An 18937-nucleotide genomic window follows, 5' to 3' on the forward strand; every position below is an offset into this window, starting at 1 on the left:
ACTTTTATTCTTCATCAGTCCTTGAATGACTGACATTAATATATATGATGTGGCATATCAAACATATCAAGGCAACACTCCAACTCCATATCATCACACCTAAACACCAGAGTCCAAGTGGCCATGTGCTATTATCTCAAATCCATGTGCCACTACCAGAATTACTTCCCTTGGCCCATGGCTAGAGCTAAGTGTCTCTAAGTGTAGACCAGTTTAGTTTCGCACAAAAATTTAAGTTTTGACACAAAAATCATTCCAACTCATAATTTTGGCCCAAATACTTATTGCTTGATACCATGTTATATAAATAACCCATTTTAACACCTTTTGCTGGGATTTTGGTAGACTTTTTTTCTGTTGATAACCATACCAAGTAGGGTACTCTGGTGTAATGTATATATTTCCCTGTTCACTAATTAATAGTAAGATGTAGAACTATTTTGTCATCTGTCTTGCCTTAAATATTTGTCGTTTATATTTTTCTAATGTTATTTTGTATTATGCTTTGAGTGCATCCAAAGCGCATCTCCCAATCATCAATATCCTAACTGAATCCTAGGACACTAAGACGGACTGAATAATTAACATTGTAAGACTCTCACAGTGAATAAGCAGTTCCACTACTCTCCTCTGTTCACCAGATCCAATGTTGTTGTCAGCTGTACAAGAGTAATTCCCCCTTTGTCTACATTCTGCATGTGGCCATCCTTTCTGGTCTGACTCAGAGTTGTCTGCCCTTGATATCTCAACACTTCCATTATACAATACGATGGATGACCTTGGATTGCCATCCACCTGACAAGTTATGGTCACTGGGTCACGTTCATTGACTGTCACTCTGTTCTGTTTAGAGTTGATGGAGAAAGACGTGATGTTGGCTGAATCTGGAACACATGGACATTGAGTGTCATTTGTCACTTCAAACAAAAGACGAAGTATAAACCTCAGTATTACTGTGGTAAAACATCCTGTGCTTCTGATTTCCTCAATAACAAAACATGCTAGCACTATAATGACATCACACTTTGTTTGGGAAAACATATGCTTCACACATAGTAGCTTCAGAAAAAAAAGAAAAACAATTTGCTCTAAATAAAGAAATAATAGAAACAATGACCTTACTACTCTGCGGCAGCTTAAAATGTAAAGCATATGTGTCCTTACATGCATAAAAGCCAATCTGACTGCTGTTTGATTTTTCTTTTTAGCTCAGTAACATAGCACTTGCCATGTTCCAGCTATATGGTATATAATTAAGTCTGGATAAGACAATCCAAAGACTGACATCATGAACATTGATCATTCATCAACCAAATCAGTGAGCCAAGCAAACAGATCCATTTAGCATATGTGACTGGCATGTGTTGCTGCAATAACATTGCAGCTTGGGTCCTAGTGCAAACTTTCAGTGAATGACCTTGACATTTGAAAAAATCTCTGAGTCCAGTGCTGGGATTCGAACCACAGACCTTATGATCTGAAGTTGGACACCTTGTCCCTAAGACCAAAATGGTTAACCCGGTCAGCATGCTGACAAGGTAAGGATGGCATCTGTGGGATGACTAAACGCCTGCTAAACAGGCTTAAAAACAAGCACGTCCAGCAGGGTACTAGTTTGCTAAAGGTTAATATAAACATGCTGACCCACTTGCCAAAACTGGAATTGTCCATGCCTTTAATCAGTATGAACTGCACTGATCTGGAAAGTAATTTTGTTTCAAAGACTATTTCTGAAAAGGCCAAGGGTCGCTGGGGCCATGTCATTTAAATAAGAACAATTGCATGTATTATTAGTAAATATTAGTAAACTTACCTCTGGGTCATGGTCACCTTTCTTCTGTGGTTACACAGAAACATACAGAGAATCAAATGAAATTTTAAGCACTAAGACCTAAATATTCATAGTGGTGCCTATAATTGACTACAAAATTATCTCCGATGATCCTGATGTCATGGCATGGAATAAACCTGATACACATGACATCTATGATATGATCAGACGGGAGGAACGGGAGGGCAGTAGATACCATAATCCAGATCTAAGTTTACTAACAATTACTAACAATACATGTAATTGTTTCTAATATTAATACAAACATTCCCTCTCCCTTACATTAGCCTGAATCCCACATAAGGACAGAGGGTCCCTTTAGACGACGTTCCCATACATACCAACTAGATGATCCCTTAGCCACTACAAGTATCTATAGTCATGATTTCACAAAGACATCCAAAATGTCTTAAAACTCTTTATCTGTCATCATAAGCACCTTCTGATGCTGTATGTCCAGGCTGTGGAAAAATAATATGTGCCTAAACACAGAAAAACATGTGGTACAACCCAGCAACATGTGATCTGGCCAGGAAACCACAAGGGATGACAACCCGCATTGCGCCCACTTGTCTGCACTACTGCTAGGCTATGTGTTGACAAGATAAAAAGATCAAAGCACTCATAAAATGTCATGTCAATGATGAAAGTAGAAACATGAGAAGTTACAAATTATGATGACACTTCTATGACTAAGAGATATCATTAGGTTATATCCAAATTGGGTAAGTAGTTGCGTGGGATGAAATCTCAAGGTGATCTTTTCAACTCTGGGGTAACATTCTGGACTGTAAATGACATAATGTAATCACTTCCCCTTACATACTGTCACTTCCTGTCCTATGACGTCACTTTTGTTTTCATGAGGTCACACTCAGTCCTATGACATCACTTCTGGTTCTAGGATACGTGAACAAATTTGTTCCCACAGTTTCCTTCCTTGTTTCTGATAGACTGAATTCTTGAACGCGAGATACCTAGACGATTGTCAACCCTAAGAGGAAGAAGACAAAATCTTCCCTTTAACCTTACAAAGGTGACTGGTTAGAAGGTTCAAGGACTCATATTATTAAGATCCTTACACCAACTTTTCAGCAATGTGTGATTTCATCAACCCAGTGATCCCTCTTAATGCTAAATACAAATTAATTTATATGCAGTGATGTTCAGAATGTTAAACCAGGTATGTATGAACATATTGTATGGTGGCCTAGTGGTTAACACACTTGACTTGTGGTCCAAAGTCCTAGGCTTCTAATCCAGCGTAATGCCAAAAACTTTTGCAAATTTATTCAATAAATACATAGCCTTGCTTTCAATATTTATGATCACACGACCTAACCATTGCATAAAAACTTCATGCAAAGGCTGATTCACTGTGCTACCCACATGGTCACTTGGCTGCCAAATGTGAGTATGTTTCATCAGATATTGTATACTTGATATGACATTTGAATCACATATATTGTAGGAATTATCATTTTGACCATTATTATTGTGTACTTTGATAGAAAACTGTTACTGAAGCATGTTATTGAAATGCATTGTCTGTCAAATCTAACAATTTTGATAGTCTTGAAATCCCATACAGTAGAAGCTGCCAAAACCAGCATCTGTCTACTCCAGCAAGTTGTCAACACCGGCATAAAATTCAAGTCCCTTCTGTGGCTTGTACATTTATCATCACCTCTGCAATCCAGCACATTGCCTAAAACAGAGTATTTCCTCAGTCCCAATGAGTGCCAGATTAGACAGTTTCCTGTGTATTTGAAAATTCAGAAAAGTTATATTTTAATGCTGAAATTAATGTATTAGCTAAAAGAATCATTTTGGTTTTTTTAGTTTCTTAAACCTCATTGATGGACTAGTCAACGATGATTGTCAATGACTACCGAAAATTATTTCAATAAATCCCTGTCGATGTGAGTTTTGGACTAGTGTTCTTGCATCTGCAATCCCTTTCCATCTATAATCTGTCACATCCAAACTTCTGCTCTGAGCCAGTCTGCTGCTGTCATTTAGTCTCTCCTTCTCTCTCTCTCACACACACAAATACATGTACACAGAAGCATAGAGAGAGACAGACAGAGATGAAGAGAGAAGAGAGTGTGTGGAGGGTAAAAAGGCAGAGGGAAGGTGCTCCGCTGCCAGGAAGTGGCAGAAAGAACATCTTTGTGCTAGAATTTTATTAATGTATTAGGAGATATTCACTGACAACTGAAAATAACTTGAATTAGAGCCATGATTTCATGAGGTGAGAGCCTTTTACTGAATGAAAAGCCAGTGACAATTATGTCCAATGGTGGACTTACCTGGCCCCAACAATCAGCGACATTTTCAAAGAGACCCTACTTTGAAGAATTATCGGACATAAGGGATAGTGAATTAGCTTTAACATGCCATCAACTGGAGACTGGAGTGGGGCAAGATGTTAAACAAAGTGGCCATGACATGCTGGATTTCGCTGGAAATATATGCGACACCGAACTCGTATCTTCATGCGAGAGAGCCGAAACCAACAAGATTCAGGGCTCCGAAAACAGATACAGAACTTTCATCTCTCAGTCACAGAAAGAAGGAATTTCGATAAAACAGTATGTTTTAACCATCATGGTTTTCTTAGGTTTAATATCAAGCATAATGAATGAAACTTTGAAAATCTTGTGCGAAAGTTGAGTAAGTTGAATTCTTAACACAAGACATTCCCTCCACAAATCAGACGCACATTTACCAGACTTTGCGTATTAGAGCAAGTCACCAGGATCCAGTCGTATCACTGCTTCAATGACTAATGCCAGCACTAAACCCTAATGATACATTAAACCCTTTATGCATCATTACTTAATAGCATCATTAAAATGGATGTATCAAACACTCATTAGCACATCATCATCTAATGACGTCCTAATGTCAATATTTTCATTAAATTCGGGGATTTCCCTACTCTATGTTGTCTGTCAAAATTATTTATGGCTAAACCTTGCAAAAAACCTGTACAACTGTGAAGAAACATATCTCAATAATTCTGAAATGTCCCCGAGAAAACTAGAATCAGTTGGGATGTTTTGGAAAATAAACGAACATGAACGCTGAAATGAGCCTTTCGCCATATTGGACAGTCACAGACAGATATTCACAAAAGAAAAAAAGTTTCAATAAGGCTGGTCATATAGGACACCAATTACATCATGCATATTTCATATTCATTTGTAACAAATGGATCGTTGAATTCCTCATGCAATTTAGAATCAAATTCCAAATGGTCTTAGTCACTAATACCAAGTGACTAGATAGAAGAAAATGAAACATATTGGGTGTGAAAACGACTGCTGTGGTCATAACACTGCACTTTGCTAGAAATATAAACAAAGAGAACATCAGATTTTATACTGAGCAGCATTTCCTCTCTGATTAAGACATCAATTTGCCCATCTGTAGCATGTGTAGGTGCAATATTTTTCCATGCTCAGTAAGGAAAGAGTGTCGTTACAAGAACTACAATATCAAAAACAGATACAATACAGATATATTCACAAGAAAGTTCTGTCCACATGATGCCATGCCAGATGTAAAATCATGAAGAATGACATAGGCAATTGTCGACATTTCTGGCCTGTTCAGTGAAAACAGTAAAAACCAAATAACTATACACTGATAGTCAGAACATTTCTGATTACTTACACAATATTTTTATAAACAAACGTTCCCTTGCAAAATCCTGTGTACCCATATCATGAAGCCCCCATTTCATGAAATGTCGGTCAACTGTAGTGATGTCATACAGCAACATTGTTGGCAATTTCTTTGAGGTGCAAGCAGGCTGAATAATATAACACATCACCCTGTCCTGCAGATTACGCTTTCACTATGTATGCATATGTTGTGTATCGTTTGAGATAAGTTTTCATGAAACTAATTTCATTATCGACATTTAGTAGATCTATTTCATCCTCATGTAAAACTATTTTAAATAATTTCATTACTTTCGTGAAATGCATATGCACACATTTTCAAAGTAATTGTCTTGGTCACTGAATTTGTTCATGTTCTTTTATTGACAAAACAATGGCGTATCTAGTCATTGGCCAGGTGCACGTTTGTCACTGATGTTTTGCCTATTATTGTTTTCAATAATTATGTGAACCAAACACTACAAAAAGTCAGTGCCCTTACCCACAGCAAATTCTTCCCAAGTGACATGGGTTACAATGACTTTGTGTAAGAAAAGCGGAGTGATGCCTCTTTATCTATAAAAGAGTACGATTTCCCCTCGTCGTTTGACGTGATAGGAGAAAAGCCATTTCTGCATATATGACTCATTTTTAAGGTTGAGTGTATGTTATACATAAGCACACAAACTAATTTAATATATAATTTACTTATGTCATGCAGATATCAGGCAGTATTTTGTTCATTCACACTAATTCCGCAAAGATATCAAACTTAAAATATAGTAGCAAAGTACTATTATCAGTGTATGATAAAAAACAGAGAAATTTACCTTTCTTAACGCATAACAAAATGCGGGATAACAAATAGCAGTATCAGCACACCTGCTCAGCCATTGGACACCCATGTCTACTTGATTGGATTACATTTTGCATTACACGGGGGTCAGGAGATCTATGTAAAGGGGATGCGTTGCAACATCAGGTGTGTGAGTGTAACAGTGGAAGATGCCTGTTGTACACTGAACACACATCCAAATCTCACAGTGGAGCACTCAAACATCGCCATCTCGAGAACAAATGAGTTGTTGCATGTGAAAACCTGGAGAAACTTGACAGGTGGTAAACTGATGCATTTTACTTGTGTCCGCTAGATAAACCTGCTGGTGATGTCTGGTATGTGGATTAACAATTGGGAAGACATAAACTTGCGTCAGTCATTGCATGCCTATGCAAAACTGCAGGTCTGAAAGGACACCGCACAAATCATTCTCTCTGGTCATGAGCTGCTAGTTGACTCTTCCTGGCATGTGGTGACAAGCAACTGATCTGTGAAGTAACCAGAACACGATCCTCAGCTGTTCATTGCTACAAACAGACAGTAGAAGAGGGACATTAGTACCATTCTCCAGGGCAATCTGACCTTGAGCAAGAGCAAGACCACTTCCACATCATTGCAAACATTAATGTAAAAAAAATGATTGACATGCCCATGTTTACAAAACCCGCGATTTTTATTTGATAATAAATATGTAAGTGTGCATACTTCACTGGTTATTGAAAAGCACAAGGTGTTGATAGTTCATATTTTATAAATACCTGGGAGTTGCACAGGGTATTTCCCTTAAAATTAAATGTTGAAATGAAACCAACTATCAAAGTCATACATTTAAAACTCGTACACAGCACTCCATTCCAGAAAAATAATTGAGCGAGCAGACAATGGAATGACATCACAAATGTAATTTAATCGCCGCTCTCATCTCCATTGCTTGAATCATAACCACTTAACATTACACAGGGTTGTTGATGGCCTAACGGAATCTGCAATAGCCCTGCAGTGAAACCTTGCTCCTTGGGGGAACTGCAGCATTGACTGCCTGGGACATCAGATCTAGTACTGAGCAAACGAAAGTCAGGAGTCAGTTGTTCCTGGAGGTGGTGAACAAATCTGTTCCCCAAACCTGGCCTGTGAGTTTGAAGCCTTCCCAAATGAATGTCCATTCCATGGAAATAACCTTGCCTTGACATGAGAGTGAGTCGGCCAGTATGTTACCCATCCCGGAATGTGGCGCGCTGCGATATAACTTCTCGTGGCATCTGCTGCTTGGAAAATATTCTGAGTGATGCTGGGAAGTTGTCATGATTTTGTACTGCCCTGCTTGCTCAGGTAAGCTACCTCTGTGGAAATGTCTGATAGCAACAGAAAGGAAGCCCAGCTAAGAATTGCTTCAACAGTTCTATCATCTCCAAGCAATTGATGTGTAGATTGCTCTCCTTGGTGTTCCCTGGCCCTGAATCTGCAAGTGATAGAGGGGGGTGAGCTTAAGGTGTCCAAATACAAGGCTAGATGTGGTGGCTGACAATGAAGTGCAACTCTAGGAAGAGCAACCCCAGTATATCTCGTTGAACTTGGTCCAGAGGTACAATGTGATATTCTAAATCCTGAGAACGAAACTGGTTAAGCCAGATCTGTGGTATCTTTAAATGTAACCTTCCCCTTAGAGTGCAATCATGTTGCTGAGGTCAGGGAGCCCAGGAGGGACATCCACAAATGAATAAAGACTGCTGGGGGTGTCATTAGGCTGGAAATTTTTCAACAGAATCCAATGCTCTGGAGGAGTGATAATCCAGAAAAAAACCCTAAAAACTTGATCTCATTTGTAAGGTTCAATTACAATTTTACTGGATATACTAACTAACCCAGGTGCATGATTATGTGGAGAATGAACTGTGAGAAGTACAGTTGTGACCACATGTCTTGGTAGAAAATCATCCAGATACCTGTGTATTGTCATGTGACGATGATGAAGGAATGCTAGGACTGGAGTTAGTACCTTTGTAAATAACCATGGAGCTAATGAGATTTCGACTGGTAGAACTTGGAACTGGAAACTGCAACTGTTCACAGCAAACCTCAGGTATTTCTTAGAATGAGGATGTATATGAATTTATAGGTTGTCATCCTTGAGATCTATGCTGATGGTGTTGGCATGGATTAGACTTTGCAGATTTGTCAAAGATTCCATTTTGAACTTGAGAGGTTTCTGTAGAAAGTTCTTGTTTAACACATTCAGGCCTATTATCATGTGCATCTTGTCTGTCTTTCTTGGGGACAACAGATAAAAGGGAATATAACAAACTGGGAAGGTCTAATGGATGAAGCGTGACAATTGCCTTTTTCTTCATCAACTGGTCTATAGCAAGATTTCCCCCACTAAACGTTCGCCCTGGAGGGAAAATTGCCGTCCTTTCAGTAAACAAGTCACAGGAGGTAGATTGTTCCACAAAATGATATAACGTCTCTCTACAACAGAAAGAATCTATTTGTCCGAGGTTATGAAGTTCCAGTTCTTGGTGTATCGGGATTGTGTCCCCCTACCAGAGACTGAGTAGCTCCCTGCACAAAACTGAATTCTGCTTCAAAATCGAGAGATGTTTCCGGTTCGAAAGGATGACTAAACGTTGTTGCATGACTTAAATCGAAATTTCATTGCATTATGCCTTGAACCTTAAAAAGACCTGGCACTCCTACCTTTACCTGAGTTTGAGCCTCTGGATGATGAATAAAGTGGAGTGTATGCCCTTGATTCCGAAGCCCTATCAAAGGCCAACATTTAGAGAGGGTGAAAGTGACTTGCTGTTCCTGAAGAACCCTGAGATGTAGATCATGAGGCTTCCTTCTAGACCTAAAAGGTGTTCTACTTTTGTTCTGTTGTAACAATGCCTTTGCCACCCTCTGGGTCAAATTCCAAGATGTCATCGCATCTCTGACTGGCCATTAAATGTACTGAGTCCAATGACTATTGAAAAAGCATCTCCTTAGACAACTCCGGAAGATTCCTGATGGACCCTAATTTTTTCAACTCTATCAAAAGCCGTGAGGAGGCCCAAAATACCAGCTTGATTGTGCATAGCATCTGTCAAAGATTGATATACCACATCCAGAAGGGAGTGTGCCAGGGCTACTCCCTGAGCTGACATTGATACTATACTTTTTAATACCAGTATAATCCTGGAATAAGGGAGGTGAGAGTGTGCATACACCTGCAGCAAACCAATTTGTGTGTGAGAGCATGTCAATCGATGAACAAGGCTACATATCAAAATCCTCAAAAGTCCCAGACTGAACATGGAAAAGGCTGATTATGGGCTGCAGTGAGTATTGTAATCGAGTCTTCACCCAGGATTGGTGGGTTGGCTGGGATAAGTTTGGTGTGGTTTGCATACACTGGCTTTGTATTAATCCTAGGCAAGTTAACAACTGATGTAGTCTTTGAGATGCCTGTACTGTAGTTCCAACGCAGACCAAAGAGATGACGAATGAGGCAGGGATAATAGATGTGTCTGTTCCGGAGGCAACTAACTCTATAATCCCAACTCCAGTAGGATGTCCATTTCATCATCTTCAGTAGAAAGTCGCAGCGTATTAGGATGAAGTCCATGTAAATGCTCAAGTTTTTCCTTAAATGACCATCTAGGTGCAAAATCATCCCTTGAAGCATCCACATGTTGCACCATAAACAACCCTCCCCTCACAGTAAAGGGATAAACAAACAAGCCACGAGGGTCCAACAAATCAGAAGCCAGTGGTTGTTTTTCCATATCATTGAAAGCTCTGTCTTCAGAACTGCTAGGCATGTGGGTCTCGGGCTTTCGAGTTGGGAAACCAGTCTCCATCAATGCTGGCCAGGATTCCTGTGCATGGGTTACTGTGCAATCCTGTGACAGTCCTGCGGCCCAGACCCTCTGTGGGGAAAGGTGGCAGGATTTGGAAGACTGGGAGCTGTCACACACTGGTTGCTCTTGGTGATAAAGGTCATAGCACGTACCTCAGCCACAATCCCGTTATCTGTATTGCTGACACAATCCCCGTTACCTGAAGCCTTAGGCTTCTTATCTTGAGGGAAGCAACCCTGAGATCGGCAGGACATAACAGTGGTTGACAGCTCATGCCTTCGGCCAAGTCATTGCAGTTAAAATCTTGCCAGTATACCATTCCTCAAATTGGTTACAAAGTTTGTTAATTTTCACATCATTACAAATCTCCATGTCTCGCATGGACTAATCCATAGACGTCTGGATGTCTGATATAAAGGAAGCTAGTAAGTCCAATATGGTTGACAAATCAAGATGAACTTTACTCAATTTAGATTTTCACTTGGATCATGATTATAAGCCGGACTAAATAGACGATGATGGGGATTCTGAATTACTTTTCTTACTTGACATTGAAGACACTTATTTTTTTCCACATGATATCGTGATTGAGAAAATGGCCAGAAAATTGAAGTCCCATACAAGTAAAAAATCAAAGCAAATAAAGATATGAAAATGGAATGTGATTGTCTTATCAAGTAATGAGATTCAAACTGACCAACTGTCTGTAGCTTGATGAAGAAAAATATTGCACCTACACGTGCTTAAAATTTCATTTGATTTTCTGTATGTATCTGTGTAAGCACAGGAATAAGGCAACCATAACCAGAGGGATTTTTACTAACATTTACTAATGTAATTGTTCCTGTTTAAATGACATAGCCCCAGTGACCACTCCAGACTTTACCAAATCCACCTGCCAAAAATAACAATGAAAGAAGATAAAACCTTTTGTTTGAAGTTCTGCACACTATCTTCTCTGACTACAAGGGACCAAAGAACCTGTGTAATTCTTATGAATATACCTCTGTTACAAGAGAGTGGATAACAATTTTATTGAACAAAAAGTCAGATTCTGTTGGCATGTTCATCACTTAGGTAACAAACTACTGAATGTATGCACTTGGCCACAATAACAGGTTTTAAAAAAGAATTCAGTGAATCTGACTCCCTGTTTATATCTGCATCATTCTTTATTACACTGCTTCTGGTGAGATTGTGTATGGAACTAAATGGCAATGTCTATTGCTTCATTCAGTGAAATGTTTTTGACACCTCGTTTCATCAGGTTCAAAGAAATTTCAGATTTACATGCACAGAGTAGTGGTGTTTTGACTTTTGCGAACATGGGGTAACTGGTCCATCAACTAAATTGGCAAAACCACCAACCTGTTGTCTGTCCATGTCTCTAACATGACTCCAACAGTTTCTTTAGTCATCCACCCACTGTCATCTCCCTACACTCTCACTGTGGTAAAGCTGTCCCCCAACATGGACTGAGGGTGTTGGTAGCTGTACACACATACGGCCAGTATTCTAACAATGATACTTACACTGTACATCCACTGTCATCTCCCTACACTCTCACTGTGGTAAAGCTGTCCCCCAACATGGACTGAGGGTGTTGGTAGCTGTACACACATACGGCCAGTATTCTAACAACGATACTTACACTGCACATCCACTGTCATCTCCCTAGACTCAGACTGTGGTAAAGCTGTCCCCACACAAGGACTGAGGGTGTTGGTAGCTGTACACACATATGTCCCTGCCTGTGATCTCTGTATGTTACTGATGGTCAGAGTAGATCCAGACTGAGAAGTAAAGCTGCTGTCATCTTTCTTTGTCCATGTCACAGCTGCTGCAGGGTTGGCATCCACAGAGCAGGATATGTTGAGAGTCTGTGACTCCCTGACAGGTGTGGAATGGGGAACTGACACTGAAGGTTTGTCTGGAAGCAAATACACAAATTCAACAAAAATGAGCACATAATTGTTTGACAGGGCTGCCAAATAATTATGATTATGTTTTTTTCATACAGACTGATTCAGATATTGAAATATTTTAGTTTCCTGGTCTTCTCTCTTCTGGCACACTCCCTTCTGGATGTGGTTTATCTCCCAAATAATGTCTTGTCAGTTATTACCAGACTCCCTTATGATAACTGATGTGCAAACAGAATAAAGACAATATCTTATTTGAATCTGCATCAATTATCTCAGAGTGCAAACATGTTAAAATGTATATCTTATGCAAAAAGAAACGTTGGATTTTCACAAACACACTTGTAGATGTTCACTAGTAAGTGTGTCTTTTGTGAAGTAATCATTTATTCAAATCCTTTGCATCAAAAAGAAATAAAATAAGAAGAATAAGAAATTATAGTGAGACATACTTTAATTGTTACTCTGTCCAGAGAATGAGAACCTGGGCTGACATAACATGATCTTATCACTGATTAAGAGATGACCTCCTCCTTTCCCACAATGCTTATGCATGTTTTTCTAATATTACTACGTACAGAATTGCAGAATCAACCTCTACATGCCCCCTAGTACATGTAATCATCCCCCTAGTACATGTGTACAAAATGGTTGACCCCCCAGTGCCTCCCCAGAACAAAACAGGTGAAACCCCATTCAAATCATCACCACAACCCAATGTTCAATAAATGAAGCTGGGACTATCTGAAAATTAAATTAAATTAAAATTAAATTATTTCAGCCTCCCTCTTATGTAATGCATCAATGACAATGTAACACAGAACTGGATCAGCAAACTGGAAAAGAGAGAAGCGTACACATGTACATGCACATGCACATGCACAAGCACACACACACACATCCTTGTCTGTCAGTAGTGTAGTCATGTTACTTACACTGCACCTCCACTGTGACAGCTGACACACTAGACGTCCCCATGGAGCTCCTCCCAGCACATGTGTAGCTTCCCCAAGACACACACACATCCTTGTCTGTCAGTAGTGTAGTCATGTTACTTACACTGCACCTCCACTGTGACAGCTGACACACTAGACGTCCCCACTGAGTTCCTCCCACCACATGTATGGCTTCCCCAACACACACACATCCTTGTCTTAGAGTAGAGTAGTCATGTTACTTACACTGCACCTCCACTGTGACAGCTGACCCACTAGACGTCCCCACGGAGCTCCTCCCACCACATGTATAGCTTCCCCAACACACACACACATCCTTGTCTGTCAGTAGTGTAGTCATGTTACTTACACTGCACCTCCACTGTGATAGCTGACACACTAGACGTCCCCACTGAGTTCCTCCCACCACATGTATAGCTTCCCCAACACACACACACATCCTTGTCTGTCAGTAGTGTAGTCATGTTACTTACACTGCACCTCCACTGTGACAGCTGACACACTAGACGTCCCCACGGAGTTCCTCCCACCACATGTATAGCTTCCCCAACACACACACACAACCTTGTCTGTCAGTAGTGTAGTCATGTTACTTACACTGCACCTCCACTGTGACAGCTGACACACTAGACGTCCCCATGGAGTTCCTCCCAACACATTTATAGCTTCCCCCCCACACACACAACCTTGTCTGTCAGTAGTGTAGTCATGTTACTTACACTGAACCTCCACTGTGACAGCTGACACACTAGACGTCCCCACTGAGTTCCTCCCACCACATGTATAGCTTCCCCAACACACACACACATCCTTGTCTGTCAGTAGTGTAGTCATGTTACTTACACTGCACCTCCACTGTGACAGCTGACACACTAGACGTCCCCACGGAGTTCCTCCCAGCACATGTATAGCTTCCCCAACACACACACATCCTTGTCTTTCGGTAGTATAGTCATGTTACTTACACTGCACCTCCACTGTGACAGCTGACACACTAGACGTCCCCACGGAGTTCCTCCCAGCACATGTATACCTTCCCCAACACACTCACACATCCTTGTCTGTCAGTAGTGTAGTCATGTTACTTACACTGCACCTCCACTGTGACAGCTGACACACTAGACGTCCCCATGGAGCTCCTCCCAGCACATGTGTAGCTTCCCCAAGACACACACACATCCTTGTCTGTCAGTAGTGTAGTCATGTTACTTACACTGCACATCCACTGTGACAACTGACACACTAGACGTCCCCACGGAGTTCCTCCCACCACATGTATGGCTTCCCCAACACACACACATCCTTGTCTTAGAGTAGAGTAGTCATGTTACTTACACTGCACCTCCACTGTGACAGCTGACCCACTAGACGTCCCCATGGAGCTCCTCCCACCACATGTATAGCTTCCCCAACACACACACACATCCTTGTCTGTCAGTAGTGTAGTCATGTTACTTACACTGCACCTCCACTGTGATAGCTGACACACTAGACGTCCCCACTGAGTTCCTCCCACCACATGTATAGCTTCCCCAACACACACACACATCCTTGTCTGTCAGTAGTGTAGTCATGTTACTTACACTGCACCTCCACTGTGACAGCTGACACACTAGACGTCCCCACGGAGTTCCTCCCACCACATGTATAGCTTCCCCAACACACACACACATCCTTGTCTGTCAGTAGTGTAGTCATGTTACTTACACTGCACCTCCACTGTGACAGCTGACACACTAGACGTCCCCATGGAGTTCCTCCCAACACATTTATAGCTTCCCCCCCACACACACAACCTTGTCTGTCAGTAGTGTAGTCATGTTACTTACACTGAACCTCCACTGTGACAGCTGACACACTAGACGTCCCCACTGAGTTCCTCCCACCACATGTATAGCTTCCCCAAGACACACACACATCCTTGTCTGTCAGTAGTGTAGTCATGTTACTTACACTGCACCTCCACTGTGACAGCTGACACACTAGACGTCCCCACGGAGTTCCTCCCAGCACATGTATAGCTTCCCCAACACACACACATCCTTGTCTTTCGGTAGTGTAGTCATGTTACTTACACTGCACCTCCACTGTGACAGCTGACACACTAGACGTCCCCACGGAGTTCCTCCCAGCACATGTATACCTTCCCCAACACACTCACACATCCTTGTCTGTCAGTAGTGTAGTCATGTTACTTACACTGCACCTCCACTGTGACAGCTGACACACTAGACGTCCCCACGGAGTTCCTCCTAGCACATGTATACCTTCCCCAACACACACACATCCTTGTCTTTCGGTAGTGTAGTCATGTTACTTACACTGAACCTCCACTGTGACAGCTGACACACTAGACGTCCCCACTGAGTTCCTCCCACCACATGTATAGCTTCCCCAAGACACACACACATCCTTGTCTGTCAGTAGTGTAGTCATGTTACTTACACTGCACCTCCACTGTGACAGCTGACACACTAGACGTCCCCACGGAGTTCCTCCCAGCACATGTATAGCTTCCCCAACACACACACATCCTTGTCTTTCGGTAGTGTAGTCATGTTACTTACACTGCACCTCCACTGTGACAGCTGACACACTAGACGTCCCCACGGAGTTCCTCCCACCACATGTATAGCTTCCCCAACACACACACACAACCTTGTCTGTCAGTAGTGTAGTCATGTTACTTACACTGCACCTCCACTGTGACAGCTGACACACTAGACGTCCCCATGGAGTTCCTCCCAACACATTTATAGCTTCCCCCCCACACACACAACCTTGTCTGTCAGTAGTGTAGTCATGTTACTTACACTGAACCTCCACTGTGACAGCTGACACACTAGACGTCCCCACTGAGTTCCTCCCACCACATGTATAGCTTCCCCAAGACACACACACATCCTTGTCTGTCAGTAGTGTAGTCATGTTACTTACACTGCACCTCCACTGTGACAGCTGACACACTAGACGTCCCCACGGAGTTCCTCCCAGCACATGTATAGCTTCCCCAACACACACACATCCTTGTCTTTCGGTAGTATAGTCATGTTACTTACACTGCACCTCCACTGTGACAGCTGACACACTAGACGTCCCCACGGAGTTCCTCCCAGCACATGTATACCTTCCCCAACACACTCACACATCCTTGTCTGTCAGTAGTGTAGTCATGTTACTTACACTGCACCTCCACTGTGACAGCTGACACACTAGACGTCCCCATGGAGCTCCTCCCAGCACATGTGTAGCTTCCCCAAGACACACACACATCCTTGTCTGTCAGTAGTGTAGTCATGTTACTTACACTGCACATCCACTGTGACAACTGACACACTAGACGTCCCCACGGAGTTCCTCCCACCACATGTATGGCTTCCCCAACACACACACATCCTTGTCTTAGAGTAGAGTAGTCATGTTACTTACACTGCACCTCCACTGTGACAGCTGACCCACTAGACGTCCCCATGGAGCTCCTCCCACCACATGTATAGCTTCCCCAACACACACACACATCCTTGTCTGTCAGTAGTGTAGTCATGTTACTTACACTGCACCTCCACTGTGATAGCTGACACACTAGACGTCCCCACTGAGTTCCTCCCACCACATGTATAGCTTCCCCAACACACACACACATCCTTGTCTGTCAGTAGTGTAGTCATGTTACTTACACTGCACCTCCACTGTGACAGCTGACACACTAGACGTCCCCACGGAGTTCCTCCCACCACATGTATAGCTTCCCCAACACACACACACATCCTTGTCTGTCAGTAGTGTAGTCATGTTACTTACACTGCACCTCCACTGTGACAGCTGACACACTAGACGTCCCCATGGAGTTCCTCCCAACACATTTATAGCTTCCCCCCCACACACACAACCTTGTCTGTCAGTAGTGTAGTCATGTTACTTACACTGAACCTCCACTGTGACAGCTGACACACTAGACGTCCCCACTGAGTTCCTCCCACCACATGTATAGCTTCCCCAAGACACACACACATCCTTGTCTGTCAGTAGTGTAGTCATGTTACTTACACTGCACCTCCACTGTGACAGCTGACACACTAGACGTCCCCACGGAGTTCCTCCCAGCACATGTATAGCTTCCCCAACACACACACATCCTTGTCTTTCGGTAGTGTAGTCATGTTACTTACACTGCACCTCCACTGTGACAGCTGACACACTAGACGTCCCCACGGAGTTCCTCCCAGCACATGTATACCTTCCCCAACACACTCACACATCCTTGTCTGTCAGTAGTGTAGTCATGTTACTTACACTGCACCTCCACTGTGACAGCTGACACACTAGACGTCCCCACGGAGTTCCTCCTAGCACATGTATACCTTCCCCAACACACACACATCCTTGTCTTTCGGTAGTGTAGTCATGTTACTTACACTGCACCTCCACTGTGACAGCCGACACACTAGACGTCCCCACGGAGTTCCTCCCAGCACATGTGTAGCTTCCTCCACTGCTCCTGGAGACAGGACTCAGACTGTACTCTCTGCTTGTTGCTGATGAGATAGGAGAACCGTTGTGTGTCCAGATGTAAGATGTCACTGATGGGTTGGCTGCTGTCACTTGACAGATCAGTTGAGCATTGGGCTGCCCTACATAGACTCTGTGAGGTTGACACGTGGGGCTCAGTGTTACCTCGGGGACATCTAAATGTAAAAGGAATGTCATATGTTATGAAGGATCATTTTATTAATATTTATATCAATATGCTCAAGAAATCGTAAAATAAGTCAAATTTGTTGATATCAGACAGGTTTTTGTAATCATATAGATTTTACCCTGCACCTAATTGTAGATGTACAATAATTATAATTGTGTAACATTCCAAGAATACTATCTCTATTACATCATAGGGATGTGTGACAAGGATATTACTGAAGATCAGTACCATATGCCTCTCATCTGTCTACAGTAAAACAATCTTAGGAGGTGTTACCATCTAAGTATATGTCCTGTCCCACATCTTACAAAAGGGCATACTTGAAAAGCAAAACATAAATTTGTCACAAAAGGAACATATATTAATTTCTTTTAACAGCTCTGTGCAAATAACGAATGAATTGGGGCAAAAAACAGCAGTCAGATATATAATATCGACACAGTTATCAACCCTTCAGTCGATCTCTTGGTGAAGCATACTACATATGCTTTTCCTCATTGTGTTGGTAATCTTGTGGGTTTGAAACAGGGAAAGTGTGTGTTTAAATCATCAAAGAAACAACACAGTATTTGTTGTACAAACAGCATTTACTGGACAAAAATGGTCAGCACAATTATGTTATTTCATTATATACTACCCATCAAAAGTTTAGACTCACTTAATACAATGTAGATATCTTGGAGGGAAAAGGCATATGTGTTATAAAATAATCAAAAAACACTACATCGTTCCTTTATTTCTTTAGTCAGTGTACAATATCGGGGGTTAAGTTGACCCAAATTTAAACATGGAGCACTAAAGAGTACTACCCTCAAAACGTGAATGACAAAAAGTCAATATCGGGTGTGACCACCCCTGGCTGTAACACAGGCATTGCATCGACGTGGCATACCATGCACCAACAGTCCAATCTGTCTCTGGGGAATGTTTCTCCACTCTTGCAAAAACGCATTTCATAGCTGGTCAAGGTTGGATCATATCGGGGGATAGTGCTGGCCATTCCATGTGATTGACACCATTCTGCTGCAAAGAGGCTGTCATGATGCGAGCTCTGTGTGGTCTGGCATTGTCATCTTGAAAAACAACACGTCTTGGTATGGCTCTCAGGAATGGAATTACAACTGGAATGAGAATTTCATCTCGGTACCTCTGGCCAGTCAGATTACCATCCATCACCACTA

General features: G+C 42.0%; 1 protein-coding gene across 1 annotated transcript in view; it reads right to left on the reverse strand.

The window, feature by feature from the left end:
• Positions 1 to 18937, reverse strand: part of LOC137287108 (contactin-2-like) — a 349511-nt gene that overhangs the window by 129897 nt on the left and 200677 nt on the right. The window contains exons 7-9 of the mRNA XM_067819247.1: positions 17473 to 17742; positions 11831 to 12109; positions 603 to 884 (exon numbers count right to left, since the gene is read on the reverse strand). Of these exons, the coding sequence (XP_067675348.1) occupies positions 603 to 884; positions 11831 to 12109; positions 17473 to 17742 (831 nt within the window). The remainder of the gene's footprint in view (positions 1 to 602; positions 885 to 11830; positions 12110 to 17472; positions 17743 to 18937) is intronic.

This window comes from Haliotis asinina, chromosome 1 (assembly GCF_037392515.1).
Source record: "Haliotis asinina isolate JCU_RB_2024 chromosome 1, JCU_Hal_asi_v2, whole genome shotgun sequence".
NCBI lineage: Eukaryota > Metazoa > Mollusca > Gastropoda > Lepetellida > Haliotidae > Haliotis > Haliotis asinina.